At 35.1% G+C, this 16,507-nt stretch overlaps 1 protein-coding gene across 1 annotated transcript; it reads left to right on the plus strand.

Annotated features, from left to right (window-relative positions):
• Positions 1-14,097: 14,097 nt before the first annotated feature.
• Positions 14,098-15,368, plus strand: LOC131472703 (transmembrane protein 271-like). Its single transcript, XM_058650117.1, has one exon. It carries the CDS (start codon positions 14,583-14,585, stop codon positions 15,366-15,368), a length of 786 nt encoding a protein of 261 aa, XP_058506100.1. The 5' UTR covers positions 14,098-14,582.
• The last annotated feature ends 1,139 nt before the right edge of the window (positions 15,369-16,507 follow it).

Raw genomic sequence — 16,507 nt, forward strand, 5'->3', positions numbered from 1 at the left:
CAGGTAAAAACATACACCTACTCCATGATGACAACATCTATCAGACACATGAGCAGAGGATTTGGTTCCACTTTAATAATAAAGGTTCCCAGTGGAGTAACCCTAATCACCCTTTGGCGGTTCTGACTTACTTGACAACTCGTCATGTATTTTGGATGCACCTTCATGCTTCCCCTCAGGCAGAATTTTAACAACTTTGGTGATCAATTCACTTTTTCTGTTGAGATAAAATCTCTGCAATGTCTCTCAGGCACATTTCAAACCCACCTCCGCTTTTATAGGGACCATATTAGATCAGAACCCAGAAGTAAATGAAGCTCCATTAACTTACAGAGAATTCCTCATTAAGAATATAATCTTGTAATACTCTGCTGATTCTGTTTTCACCACTCAAATCTCAAAGCAATTTTGTTTTGGCATTATTGTAAAACAAATCAGTAGTTATTATGTGGAGGCATCAACACAACAGGTATTAAATATGTGCTAAATTAAAGTGAGTATGAACACCAGTGGAGTTTTTAAGATGTTGAGGAAACCAGTCAGCTTCAAACTGAGCCTGGACTGGCCATTTCAGCACCACGGACAGCTCACAGCCTGTGTCCAGCCTGAGCAGTGCCGAAGCGCTGCTCTATAATTAATGACTTAGTTCAGCATTTCCAGAAAGATCCAACTGAACTGCAACCCTCATGACAAGATTATGGGAGGATGATATGTCTTTTGTGTATTCACCAAAATGTCATGTTATGTCGTCCAAAATTAGACAAAAATGTCATTGTTTAGCATGTCGTCCAAAAAGAAAAAAAAATGTCATAGTTTAGTATGTCGTCCAAAATTTTAAAAAAATGTCATAGTTTAGTATGTCGTCCAAACTGTGACAAAAATGTCATAGCTTAGTATGTCGTCCAAAATGTGACATAAATGTCATAGATAGTATGTTGTCCAAAATTAGACAAAAATGTCATAGTTTAGTATCTCGTCCAAAATGTGACAGAAATGTCATAGTTTAGTATGTCGTCCAAAATGTGACAAAAATGTCATAGTTAAGTATGTCGTGCAAAATTTGAAAAAAATGTCATACTTTAGTATGTCGTCCAAAAAGAAAAAAAAATTTCATAGTTTAGTATGTCGTCCAAAATTTGAAAAAAATGTCATAGTTTAGTATGTCGTCCAAAATGTGACAATAATGTCATAGTTTAGTATGTCGTCCAAAATTAGACAAAAATGTCATACTTTAGTATGTCGTCCAAAATTTGACAAAAGTGTCATAGCTTAGTATGTCGTCCAAACTGTGACAAATATGTCATAGTTAAGTATGTCGTCCAAACTGTGACAAAAATGTCATAGCTTAGTATGTCGTCCAAAATGTGACAAAAATGTCATAGCTTAGTATGTCGTCCAAAATTGGACATAAATGTCATAGTTAGTATGTTGTCCAAAATTAGACAAAAATGTCATAGTTTAGTATGTCGTCCAAAATTAGACAAAAATGTCATAGTTTAGTATGTCGTGCAAAATTTGACAAAAATTTCATATTTTAGTATGTTGTCCAAATAGAAAAAAAAATGTCATAGTTTAGTATGTCGTCCAAAATTTTAAAAAAATGTCATAGTTTAGTATGTCATCCAAACTGTGACAAAAATGTCATAGTTAAAAGTATGTCGTCCAAACTGTGACAAAAATGTCATAGCTTAGTATGTTGTCCAAAATTAGACAAAAATGTCATAGTTTAGTATGTCGTGCAAAATTTGACAAAAATTTCATATTTTAGTATGTTGTCCAAATAGAAAAAAAAATGTCATAGTTTAGTATGTCGTCCAAAATTTTAAAAAAATGTCATAGTTTAGTATGTCGTCCAAACTGTGACAAAAATGTCATAGTTAAAAGTATGTCGTCCAAAATGTGACATAAATGTCATAGATAGTATGTTGTCCAAAATTAGACAAAAATGTCATAGTTTAGTATGTCGTGCAAAATTTGACAAGAATTTCATATTTTAGTATGTTGTCCAAAAAGAAAAAAAAATGTCATAGTTTAGTATGTCGTCCAAAATTTTAAAAAAATGTCATAGTTTAGTATGTCGTCCAAACTGTGACAAAAATGTCATAGTTAAAAGTATGTCGTCCAAACTGTGACAAAAATGTCATAGCTTAGTATGTCGTCCAAAATGTGACATAAATGTCATAGATAGTATGTTGTCCAAAATTAGACAAAAATGTCATAGTTTAGTATCTCGTCCAAAATGTGACAGAAATGTCCTAGTTTAGTATGTCATCAAAAATTAGACAAAAATGTCATAGTTTACTATGTCGTCCAAAATTAGACAAAAATGTCATAGTTTAGTATGTCGTGCAAAATTTGACAAAAATGTCATAATTTAGTATGTCGTCGAAAATTTTACAAAAATGTCATAGTTTAGTATGTCGTCCAAAACGTGACAAAAATGTCATAGCTTAGTATGTCGTCCAAAATGTGAAAAAAATGTCATAGCTTAGTATGTCGTCCAAAATTGGACATAAATGTCAGAGTTTAGTATGTCGTCCAAAATTTGACAAAAATGTCATAGTTTAGGATGTCGTCCAAAATTAGACAAAAATGTCATAGTTTACTATGTCGTCCAAAATTAGACAAAAATGTCATAGTTTAGTATGTCGTGCAAAATTTGACAAAAATGTCATATTTTAGTATGTTGTCCAAAATTTGACAAAAATGTCATGGATTAGTATGTCGTCCAAAATTTGACAAAAATGTCATAGATTAGTATGTCGTCCAAAATTTGACAAAAATGTCATAGTTTAGTATGTCGTGCAAAATTTGACAAAAATGTCATAGTTTAGTATGTCGTCCAAAACGTGACAAAAATGTCATAGATAAGTATGTCGTCCAAAATTTGACAAAAATGTCATAGTTTAGTATGTCGTCCAAAATTAGACAAAAATGTCATAGTTTACTATGTCGTCCAAAATTTGACAAACATGTCATAGTTTAGTCAGTCAGTCAGTCAGTCATCATCTACCGCTTTATCCTCTGCCAGAGGGTCGCGGGGGGTGCTGTGCCAATCTCAGCTACATCGGGCGATAGGCGGGGTACACCCTGGACAGTTCGCCAGTCCATCGCAGGGCCACACACATATAGAGACAAACAACCATTCACTCTCACACTCACTCCTATGGTCAATTTGGAGTGTCCAATTTACCTATCCCCACATTGCATGTTTTTGGACTGTGGGAGGAAGCCGGAGTACCCGGAGAGAACCCACGCACACACAGGGAGAACATGCAAACTCCATGCAGAAAGGCCCTTGTTCCAACCGGGGCTCGAACCCGGGTCTTCTCGCTGCAAGGCGAGAGTGCTAACCACTACACCACTGTGTGGCCCTCATAGTTTAGTATGTCGTGCAAATTTGACAAAAATGTCATAGTTTAGTATGTCGTCCAAAACGTGACAAAAATGTCGTAGATTAGTATGTCGTCCAAAATTTGACAAAAATGTCATAGTTTACTATGTCGTCCAAAATTAGACAAAAATGTCATTGTTTATATGTCGTGCAAAATTTGACAAAAATGTCATACTTTAGCATGTCGTCCAAAAAGAAAAAAAAATGTCATAGTTTAGTATGTCGTCCAAAATTTAAAAAAAATGTCATAGTTTAGTATGTCGTCCAAACTGTGACAAAAATGTCATAGTTTAGTATGTCGTCCAAAATTTGACAAAAATGTCATAGATTAGTATGTCGTCCAAAATTTGACAAAAATGTCATAGTTTAGTATGTCGTGCAAAATTTGACAAAAATGTCAAAGTTTAGTATGTCGTCCAAAACGTGACAAAAATGTCATAGATTAGTATGTCGTCCAAAATTTGACAAATATTGTCATAGTTTAGTATGTCGTGCAAATTTGACAAAAATGTCATAGTTTAGTATGTCGTCCAAAACGTGACAAAAATGTCGTAGATTAGTATGTCGTCCAAAATTTGACAAAAATGTCATAGTTTACTATGTCGTCCAAAATTAGACAAAAATGTCATAGTTTACTATGTCGTCCAAAATTAGACAAAAATGTCATTGTTTATATGTCGTGCAAAATTTGACAAAAATGTCATACTTTAGTATATCGTCCAAAACGTGACAAAAATGTCATAGTTTAGTATGTCGTCCAAAATTTGAAGAAAAAGTCATAGTTTAGTATGTCGACCAAAACGTGACAAAAATGTCATAGATTAGTATGTCGTCCAAAATTTAAAAAAAATGTCATAGTTTAGTATGTCGTCCAAACTGTGACAAAAATGTCATAGTTAAGTATGTCGTCCAAACTGTGACGAAAATGTCATAGCTTAGTATGTCGTCCAAAATGTGACATAAATGTCATAGATAGTATGTTGTCCAAAATTAGACAAAAATGTCATAGTTTAGTATCTCGTCCAAAATGTGACAGAAATATCATAGTTTAGTATGTCGTCCAAAATTAGACAAAAATGTCAGAGTTTAGTATGTTGTCCAAAATTAGACAAAAATGTCATAGTTTACTATGTCGTGCAAAATTTGACAAAAATGTCATATTTTAGTATGTTGTCCAAAATTTGACAAAAATGTCATAGTTTAGTATGTTGTCCAAAATTTGACAAAAATGTCATAGTTAAGTATGTCGTCCAAAACGTGACAAAAATGTCATAGATTAGTATGTCGTCCAAAATTTTACAAAAATGTCATAGTTTAGTATGTCGTCCAAAATTAGACAAACATGTCATAGTTTAGTATGTCGTGCAAAATTTGACAAAAATGTCATACTTTAGTATATCGTCCAAAACGTGACAAAAATGTCATAGTTTAGTATGTCGACCAAAATTTGAAGGAAAAGTCATAGTTTAGTATGTCGACCAAAACGTGACAAAAATGTCATAGATTAGTATGTCGTCCAAAATTTGACAAAAATGTCATAGTTTAGTATGTCGTCCAAAATTAGACAAACATGTCATAGTTTAGTATGTCGTGCAAAATTTGACAAAAATGTCATACTTTAGTATATCGTCCAAAACGTGACAAAAATGTCATAGTTTAGTATGTCGTCCAAAATTTGAAGAAAAAGTCATAGTTTAGTATGTCGACCAAAACGTGACAAAAATGTCATAGATTAGTATGTCGTCCAAAATTTGACAAATATGTCATAGTTTAGTATGTCGTCCAAAATTAGACAAAAAGTCATAGTTTACTATGCCGTCCAAAATTAGACAAACATGTCATAGTTTAGTATGTCGTCCAAAATTTGAAGAAAAAGTCATAGTTTAGTATGTCGTCCAAAACGTGACAATAATGTCATAGTTTAGTATGTCGTCCAAAATTAGACAAAAATGTCATAGTTTACTATGTCGTCCAAAATTAGACAAACATGTCATAGTTTAGTATGTCGTCCAAAATTTGAAGAAAAAGTCATAGTTTAGTATGTCGTCCAAAACGTGACAATAATGTCATAGTTTAGTATGTCGTCCAAAATTTTAAAAAAATGTCATAGTTTAGTATGTCATCCAAACTGTGACAAAAATGTCATAGTTAAAAGTATGTCGTCCAAACTGTGACAAAAATGTCATAGCTTAGTATGTTGTCCAAAATTAGACAAAAATGTCATAGTTTAGTATGTCGTGCAAAATTTGACAAAAATTTCATATTTTAGTATGTTGTCCAAATAGAAAAAAAAATGTCATAGTTTAGTATGTCGTCCAAAATTTTAAAAAAATGTCATAGTTTAGTATGTCGTCCAAACTGTGACAAAAATGTCATAGTTAAAAGTATGTCGTCCAAAATGTGACATAAATGTCATAGATAGTATGTTGTCCAAAATTAGACAAAAATGTCATAGTTTAGTATGTCGTGCAAAATTTGACAAGAATTTCATATTTTAGTATGTTGTCCAAAAAGAAAAAAAAATGTCATAGTTTAGTATGTCGTCCAAAATTTTAAAAAAATGTCATAGTTTAGTATGTCGTCCAAACTGTGACAAAAATGTCATAGTTAAAAGTATGTCGTCCAAACTGTGACAAAAATGTCATAGCTTAGTATGTCGTCCAAAATGTGACATAAATGTCATAGATAGTATGTTGTCCAAAATTAGACAAAAATGTCATAGTTTAGTATCTCGTCCAAAATGTGACAGAAATGTCCTAGTTTAGTATGTCATCAAAAATTAGACAAAAATGTCATAGTTTACTATGTCGTCCAAAATTAGACAAAAATGTCATAGTTTAGTATGTCGTGCAAAATTTGACAAAAATGTCATAATTTAGTATGTCGTCGAAAATTTTACAAAAATGTCATAGTTTAGTATGTCGTCCAAAACGTGACAAAAATGTCATAGCTTAGTATGTCGTCCAAAATGTGAAAAAAATGTCATAGCTTAGTATGTCGTCCAAAATTGGACATAAATGTCAGAGTTTAGTATGTCGTCCAAAATTTGACAAAAATGTCATAGTTTAGGATGTCGTCCAAAATTAGACAAAAATGTCATAGTTTACTATGTCGTCCAAAATTAGACAAAAATGTCATAGTTTAGTATGTCGTGCAAAATTTGACAAAAATGTCATATTTTAGTATGTTGTCCAAAATTTGACAAAAATGTCATGGATTAGTATGTCGTCCAAAATTTGACAAAAATGTCATAGATTAGTATGTCGTCCAAAATTTGACAAAAATGTCATAGTTTAGTATGTCGTGCAAAATTTGACAAAAATGTCATAGTTTAGTATGTCGTCCAAAACGTGACAAAAATGTCATAGATAAGTATGTCGTCCAAAATTTGACAAAAATGTCATAGTTTAGTATGTCGTCCAAAATTAGACAAAAATGTCATAGTTTACTATGTCGTCCAAAATTTGACAAACATGTCATAGTTTAGTCAGTCAGTCAGTCAGTCATCATCTACCGCTTTATCCTCTGCCAGAGGGTCGCGGGGGGTGCTGTGCCAATCTCAGCTACATCGGGCGATAGGCGGGGTACACCCTGGACAGTTCGCCAGTCCATCGCAGGGCCACACACATATAGAGACAAACAACCATTCACTCTCACACTCACTCCTATGGTCAATTTGGAGTGTCCAATTTACCTATCCCCACATTGCATGTTTTTGGACTGTGGGAGGAAGCCGGAGTACCCGGAGAGAACCCACGCACACACAGGGAGAACATGCAAACTCCATGCAGAAAGGCCCTTGTTCCAACCGGGGCTCGAACCCGGGTCTTCTCGCTGCAAGGCGAGAGTGCTAACCACTACACCACTGTGTGGCCCTCATAGTTTAGTATGTCGTGCAAATTTGACAAAAATGTCATAGTTTAGTATGTCGTCCAAAACGTGACAAAAATGTCGTAGATTAGTATGTCGTCCAAAATTTGACAAAAATGTCATAGTTTACTATGTCGTCCAAAATTAGACAAAAATGTCATTGTTTATATGTCGTGCAAAATTTGACAAAAATGTCATACTTTAGCATGTCGTCCAAAAAGAAAAAAAAATGTCATAGTTTAGTATGTCGTCCAAAATTTAAAAAAAATGTCATAGTTTAGTATGTCGTCCAAACTGTGACAAAAATGTCATAGTTTAGTATGTCGTCCAAAATTTGACAAAAATGTCATAGATTAGTATGTCGTCCAAAATTTGACAAAAATGTCATAGTTTAGTATGTCGTGCAAAATTTGACAAAAATGTCAAAGTTTAGTATGTCGTCCAAAACGTGACAAAAATGTCATAGATTAGTATGTCGTCCAAAATTTGACAAATATTGTCATAGTTTAGTATGTCGTGCAAATTTGACAAAAATGTCATAGTTTAGTATGTCGTCCAAAACGTGACAAAAATGTCGTAGATTAGTATGTCGTCCAAAATTTGACAAAAATGTCATAGTTTACTATGTCGTCCAAAATTAGACAAAAATGTCATAGTTTACTATGTCGTCCAAAATTAGACAAAAATGTCATTGTTTATATGTCGTGCAAAATTTGACAAAAATGTCATACTTTAGTATATCGTCCAAAACGTGACAAAAATGTCATAGTTTAGTATGTCGTCCAAAATTTGAAGAAAAAGTCATAGTTTAGTATGTCGACCAAAACGTGACAAAAATGTCATAGATTAGTATGTCGTCCAAAATTTAAAAAAAATGTCATAGTTTAGTATGTCGTCCAAACTGTGACAAAAATGTCATAGTTAAGTATGTCGTCCAAACTGTGACGAAAATGTCATAGCTTAGTATGTCGTCCAAAATGTGACATAAATGTCATAGATAGTATGTTGTCCAAAATTAGACAAAAATGTCATAGTTTAGTATCTCGTCCAAAATGTGACAGAAATATCATAGTTTAGTATGTCGTCCAAAATTAGACAAAAATGTCAGAGTTTAGTATGTTGTCCAAAATTAGACAAAAATGTCATAGTTTACTATGTCGTGCAAAATTTGACAAAAATGTCATATTTTAGTATGTTGTCCAAAATTTGACAAAAATGTCATAGTTTAGTATGTTGTCCAAAATTTGACAAAAATGTCATAGTTAAGTATGTCGTCCAAAACGTGACAAAAATGTCATAGATTAGTATGTCGTCCAAAATTTTACAAAAATGTCATAGTTTAGTATGTCGTCCAAAATTAGACAAACATGTCATAGTTTAGTATGTCGTGCAAAATTTGACAAAAATGTCATACTTTAGTATATCGTCCAAAACGTGACAAAAATGTCATAGTTTAGTATGTCGACCAAAATTTGAAGGAAAAGTCATAGTTTAGTATGTCGACCAAAACGTGACAAAAATGTCATAGATTAGTATGTCGTCCAAAATTTGACAAAAATGTCATAGTTTAGTATGTCGTCCAAAATTAGACAAACATGTCATAGTTTAGTATGTCGTGCAAAATTTGACAAAAATGTCATACTTTAGTATATCGTCCAAAACGTGACAAAAATGTCATAGTTTAGTATGTCGTCCAAAATTTGAAGAAAAAGTCATAGTTTAGTATGTCGACCAAAACGTGACAAAAATGTCATAGATTAGTATGTCGTCCAAAATTTGACAAATATGTCATAGTTTAGTATGTCGTCCAAAATTAGACAAAAAGTCATAGTTTACTATGCCGTCCAAAATTAGACAAACATGTCATAGTTTAGTATGTCGTCCAAAATTTGAAGAAAAAGTCATAGTTTAATATGTCGTCCAAAACGTGACAATAATGTCATAGTTTAGTATGTCGTCCAAAATTTGACAAAAATGTCATAGTTAAGTATGTCGTCCAAACTGTGACAAAAATGTCATAGTTTAGTATGTCGTCCAAAATTAGACAAAAATGTCATAGTTTACTATGTCGTCCAAAATTAGACAAACATGTCATAGTTTAGTATGTCGTCCAAAATTTGAAGAAAAAGTCATAGTTTAGTATGTCGTCCAAAACGTGACAATAATGTCATAGTTTAGTATGTTGTCATAAATATGACAAAAATGTCATTGTTTAGTATGTCATACAAAATTTGACAAAAATGTCATAGTTAATATGTCGTGCAAAATTAGACAAAAATGTCATAGTTTAGTATGTCGTCCAAAATGTGACAAAAATGTCATAGTTTAGTATGTCGTCCAAAATGTGACAAAAATGTCATAGTTTAGTATGTTGTCCAAAATTTGACAAAAATGTCATAGATTAGTATGTCGTCCAAAATTTGACAAAAATGTCATAGATTAGTATGTCGTCCAAAATTTGACAAAAATGTCATAGTTTAGTATGTCGTGCAAAATTTGACAAAAATGTCATAGTTTAGTATGTCGTCCAAAACGTGACAAAAATGTCATAGATTAGTATGTCGTCCAAAATTTGACAAAAATGTCATAGTTTAGTATGTCGTCCAAAATTAGACAAAAATGTCATAGTTTACTATGTCGTCCAAAATTAGACAAACATGTCATAGTTTAGTATGTCGTGCAAATTTGACAAAAATGTCATAGTTTAGTATGTCGTCCAAAACGTGACAAAAATGTCGTAGATTAGTATGTCGTCCAAAATTTGACAAAAATGTCATAGTTTACTATGTCGTCCAAAATTAGACAAAAATGTCATTGTTTATATGTCGTGCAAAATTTGACAAAAATGTCATACTTTAGCATGTCGTCCAAAAAGAAAAAAAAATGTCATAGTTTAGTATGTCGTCCAAAATTTAAAAAAAATGTCATAGTTTAGTATGTCGTCCAAACTGTGACAAAAATGTCATAGTTAAGTATGTCGTCCAAACTGTGACGAAAATGTCATAGCTTAGTATGTCGTCCAAAATGTGACATAAATGTCATAGATAGTATGTTGTCCAAAATTAGACAAAAATGTCATAGTTTAGTATCTCGTCCAAAATGTGACAGAAATATCATAGTTTAGTATGTCGTCCAAAATTAGACAAAAATGTCATAGCTTAGTATGTCGTCCAAAATTGGACATAAATGTCATAGTTAGTATGTCGTGCAAAATTAGACAAAAATGTCAGAGTTTAGTATGTCGTCCAAAATTAGACAAAAATGTCATAGTTTACTATGTCGTGCAAAATTTGACAAAAATGTCATATTTTAGTATGTTGTCCAAAATTTGACAAAAATGTCATAGTTTAGTATGTTGTCCAAAATTTGACAAAAATGTCATAGTTAAGTATGTCGTCCAAAACGTGACAAAAATGTCATAGATTAGTATGTCGTCCAAAATTTGACAAAAATGTCATAGTTTAGTATGTCGTCCAAAATTAGACAAACATGTCAAAGTTTAGTATGTCGTGCAAAATTTGACAAAAATGTCATACTTTAGTATATCGTCCAAAACGTGACAAAAATGTCATAGTTTAGTATGTCGACCAAAATTTGAAGAAAAAGTCATAGTTTAGTATGTCGACCAAAACGTGACAAAAATGTCATAGATTAGTATGTCGTCCAAAATTTGACAAAAATGTCATAGTTTAGTATGTCGTCCAAAATTAGACAAACATGTCATAGTTTAGTATGTCGTGCAAAATTTGACAAAAATGTCATACTTTAGTATATCGTCCAAAACGTGACAAAAATGTCATAGTTTAGTATGTCGTCCAAAATTTGAAGAAAAAGTCATAGTTTAGTATGTCGACCAAAACGTGACAAAAATGTCATAGATTAGTATGTCGTCCAAAATTTGACAAATATGTCATAGTTTAGTATGTCGTCCAAAATTAGACAAAAACATCATAGTTTACTATGCCGTCCAAAATTAGACAAACATGTCATAGTTTAGTATGTCGTCCAAAATTTGAAGAAAAAGTCATAGTTTAGTATGTCGTCCAAAACGTGACAATAATGTCATAGTTTAGTATGTCGTCCAAAATTTGACAAAAATGTCATAGTTAAGTATGTCGTCCAAACCGTGACAAAAATGTCATAGTTTAGTATGTCGTCCAAAATTAGACAAAAATGTCATAGTTTACTATGTCGTCCAAAATTAGACAAACATGTCATAGTTTAGTATGTCGTCCAAAATTTGAAGAAAAAGTCATAGTTTAGTATGTCGTCCAAAACGTGACAATAATGTCATAGTTTAGTATGTTGTCATAAATATGACAAAAATGTCATTGTTTAGTATGTCATACAAAATTTGACAAAAATGTCATAGTTAATATGTCGTGCAAAATTAGACAAAAATGTCATAGTTTAGTATGTCGTCCAAAATGTGACAAAAATGTCATAGTTTAGTATGTCGTCCAAAATGTGACAAAAATGTCATAGTTTAGTATGTCGTCCAAAATTAGACAAAAATGTCATACTTGAGTATGTCGTCCAAAACTTGACAAAGTTGTCATATTTCAAGAACAGTTGATGATAGAGATAAAATGTTTGGTTTGTGAGCGGCAGGAGGCTTTTGTTAGAATTTGTGAGAAACGGGTGTGAATTGTCAGAGAAAGGACAGTTTTAAAATCACTCTCGTCTTGGTTTTTCCAAAACTCCAAAGCTGACTTTTAACACGGGACTGAATGAGAGCTTTGACCAGAACTCTCTGCACTTTTCGTGATTTTAAGAAAAACTGTAAGTCATATGAAAATGAAAACAACACACAGGGTTAGACAACAACCAGAGCAACGTTTTGATTTGATTTGACGTTTTTTAAAATTGTAAAAAGAGTTTCTTTAGAGATTTTTGTGATTATTTTTCTGTATCTCAGCGCACTGTCACTCTGGCGACGCCCATGCACACACACACTCATTGTAAAATCGGAAAACCTCAAAAAAAAGTACAATATGTAAACTTTGATTGTTTAAAAATGGTAATATGTATCAAAACTTTGAGTTAGGTGAGAAAAGTCTTGTGACCCGTTTAAAGTTCCAACCACATTTTTATGTTAAAGTTCGACGACACTGTGATGCTCCAAACTGGGCTTGGTTTTTCTCCTTCTTTTGACTGTTTCCCATTCATGTGTACTTGGAAACGCTTATAAAAGTCATAGCACAATTACCGATCAAACCACATGATTATATAACATATGTGGGGGTTTTCTCAAAACCGTGGGAAGAGTTATGAAGCAAACTTTTGGGAGGAAGAGGAATATCAAACCGAATAAAATGCCCAGTACAATAACAAGAGATGCTTGCGCTGCCATGCATACTAGTGAGAGCTCTAGTTTCTCACTAGTATGCCTTGCAGCAGCAGGCACTAACTACCAATGCTGCAAAGAAAACATACATAAAAACCCAGATTGTCTAAAAGAAAGTTGGACAACAAATGAATATGGCGCAAATTGTCCTACTGTCAGCCAAAAGTTTAGGAGATGGAGAGATTGCCTTGACCTCAGGTCATCTGTCATGTACATAGACTGTGTATGACAATAATCTGAGCCTTCCAGTTTGAAAAGTGAAGTGAAGTTTTGAAAATTGGACCGAAGTAGCAGATCCTGTATGCTTGCAAAAACAATGATTGGATGGATGTCTGTGGGGAAAATGAGGCAGCTTTTTCACTTGATTTATAACACAATTAAACATTATCCTCAAAATTAATGCTCTCAATCACTATTTCCACATCTTCTTTGGTAGAACACAGTTTAGCAAATGATGTTACCATTTAGAGCAAAGGTCTCAAACCCGTGACTGATTTCATGCAGCCACCGATTAATATCATGTTACAATGAAAGCATGAGGGGATAGAATATAGACAGATTATAACACTAAACATGTTCATTAGCAATATTTTATACTAATAATACATTTTTTGGTTTTAATCTATTTTATTTCTGTTTGGTATTCATACAGTCAGTATTTAGCATATTTATTTCAGCATTAAATATGTTTTATTTTTATTTTCAATTATCATTCAATGTCAAAACAAAGACTTTTACTTTAAAATTATGCAAAATTTCATCATCATTTTAGTCATGATGGAATATCATGTCATCATTTTATGGTCAAGTTGGAAATAAACAAAATACCTGACACATACGGGTGGAAAGTGATTGACAGCTAGTATAATCCAAGAAGTGCCTGATCTGTGAAGTTCTGGTTTCAAAAACTGACATCTGCCACCTGGTCCTGTTACAGTAGGATTTCACCAATCATAGGCTGTTTCAATACAGCTCCTCTGCATTCAGGTCAATTTGGTCGAACTAGCTATAGTCCAGCACCTGCAACATTTGCTAAGGAAGCTAAAAAAAAGAGTATAAAAGAGAGTTACAATTAATGTTATAAAAATGTGCCAATGTTGACAGAGAGTTTGAGATTGAGCGTTTGCATTGACCTCGAGGGTGTGTTCAAATCTAATGTAAGAAGCTCAGCACAGAGAGTGGTGATCCCAGAGTGTGAGTCTTTTAAAAACCTGTGGCTGAATCCCAACAATTGACTATTTTCCCAATGATTTTGCTTACTGCAGCTTTAAGATTAGTTTGCAGGGAGACAGTCCATCAGTCACTGTTCCAAACTGATGGAGGTAAAATGTAAACAAATGAATGAACCTCAAAGACAGTGATTTTTTTTATTTTTTTTTATTTTTTTTTAATGGAAGTAGTTTTTTCAACAGTCGTTTCCATTTAACACCACATGACCATAAACTCTCAATGGGGCCCATGCGAAGTATCTGAATGATGCGTGGATTTGGGGGCCTGTGGTTCAGTGGCCATTGGTCCACAGGACACTTAAGCATCTCGGGCAGAAGCAGCCGCCTCCTCCTCCTCCTCTGCTGCCACAGTATTCAGCTCGCGGACTGCAGATGGATGAGGCTCTCTGTCATCAGGAGGAGGAGGAGGAGAGCAGAACAACTTTTGGTCAGGAGAGTGCTTCCAGACTGATGGGCGGTTAGGTGATGTGGGGCTGAAGTGATCATTGTTTGTGTGGCCAGAATGGATTATCGATAAGAGCCAAAAAGGAGCGCGTTCTTGCCATTAATTATTTATATATTCCTGTAAAGCGGCGGGGATGCGAGAGAGACGCCACAGCGGCGAGGATCGGCCGCTCTGAGCCGGAGGAGTCAGCGGCAGATGATGCCCCAGTGTGAGAGCGCTTCCCGGGGAGACGAAGGAGAGGACGAGGGAGGATGAAGAAGCGGGGAGAGAGCTCGAGAGCGGCAGAGGTGGAATATAATGAAGTTGAGTGGGAAAGGACTGTGCACCGTCCTCTCCAGCACCCTCCTCTTCGTGTGCGCCCTGAGCGAAGTTGTGGTTGGATTAAGATGCGTCTCGCTGGGATCTACGGTGAAGGCGCATTTCCACCTTGGCACCGCGGCCGGGGCTTTTTACTCTGGGCTACTTGTGGGAGTCGGGCAGGTGCTGCTGGGCTCTGCACTGGTCTGTTGCGTGGACAGACCCGGCTGCAGGAATTTCTTTCTCCTTGGTGTTGTGGTCTTCTTGCTGGGAGTCCTCACCGCCTTCTCCGGCGCGGTGGTGGACGGGGACACGGCGTCTCTGGTGGAAAGGAAATATTCCCATTACTGCTTCCACTCTGTGTTTGTGAACCCTGCCTGCGAGCAGCTGAGGGAGTACCAGCGCAGTCTGGTCATCTCCACGGTCCTCAGCACGCTGGAGTGTCTGCTCGGGCTCATCAACCTGCTGACCATCAAAAGGTACAAGGCAGCGCAGTTTTCTAGGAGCAGACAGTGTCAGAGGCAGAGGCAGATCCTCTTCAGTGAGGAGCGCGACTGCTCCTCGGCGGATTTTCAGCCGGTGTCTTACATCAACCTGGGTGTTTTTAGTGTGTTTGACGAGACAGGTGCAGAAGTGCACTGCGCGGGACACCCGTCTATCGAGCTGCCCGGGTACGCACCCGCGGACCCGGAGCTCAACCACTGCTTCCCGTTCTCTTTCCCACTCCCCAGTGAACTGCCGCCCGCTTATGAAGACATTTTCCCCGCTGAGGCATGCAACACATAGCCGCCCTGGAGCTGGAGCAGCAGCAGCAGTGACAATCAGTGACTTTCTGCTTTAACAGTCCCCTCTTCTCCTCCTCTTCCAACACCCTAACATATACAATCAACTGTAGGTTACATTCAGCAGCATCAGTGGATTTTACTTTACATCCAATTCTGATATTTACTTATAGGCTTCATCATCTACTTAATAATGTACATCATCAGCCAGACTGATGTGGAGGAACATATGAAAGTGATGCAGGTCCTCACAGAGCAGAGAAACATCAAGGTCCATAAACGAAACAGCTCGATAATATAACAAGAGAACAAAGCAGAGATTGTGTTTTGAATGTTTGCTGTGAACATTTTTACTTGTGAATAAAAAGTGCATTTATCCTCATCTGACGTCATGAAGCTGCTGCCAGTGGATAAGTCACACATTATGTGTCATTATCATGACATAATGCTGAGGAGGCTCAAAGTGCTCTGTGGGGTGTCCTCTTTAAAGGGACAAGTCACTTATTTACTAACTCACAGTCAGGGAGAAGAAGAAGAAGAAAAAGCATCATATGATGCTTTCATTAGTCTCACACCCTTTACTTAATCAAATCGAATCAATAGCACCAAATAATGACATACGTTGAGACTTGACAATGTTACAGAGAGGAAGAGGAACACTCACCATGAGCAAACACTTCAGAGGAAAGACAAACACCTTCTCTTTGCAGGAAGAAAATCTGACAGAAGCAGATTGAAATGAGAAAAAGAGGTGGAAAGTGTTATAAGGGAAGTTGGCATGAATAATGTTGCACTGCTTCATTCGTCTGGATTCACTCATCCATTAGTTGAGAGATCTTCTTGAGAACACAGATGAATCACTATCATCGGGGTAATGGTTTTTTTTTCTCCCGTGTTTATTTCAGAGTAACAGAAAAACGAAACATTATGCAGCTGTTCTCTCAGACTGAGACCGTGTGACAAGAAAATTTAACTTAATGTTTACATTGTGCTGAAGCTTCCTGTGAAGCATCAGGCCGCAGATACACCAGGTATCTTTTATAAACTTATACCTATTTACTACTACTGCTTTTTTCTTTTTTTTTTATCATTTTTGTGGTTTCTCTAATTTGCTCCTCAGTCAGAGACAAAGAAAAGAGAAGA

This window comes from Solea solea, chromosome 14 (genome assembly GCF_958295425.1).
Source record: "Solea solea chromosome 14, fSolSol10.1, whole genome shotgun sequence".
Lineage (NCBI taxonomy): Eukaryota > Metazoa > Chordata > Actinopteri > Pleuronectiformes > Soleidae > Solea > Solea solea.

Excerpts from the sequence above, each read along its gene's own strand:
- LOC131472703 (XM_058650117.1), top strand. The coding sequence starts at position 14,583 with ATGAAGTTGAGTGGGAAAGGACTGTGCACCGTCCTCTCCAGCACCCTC.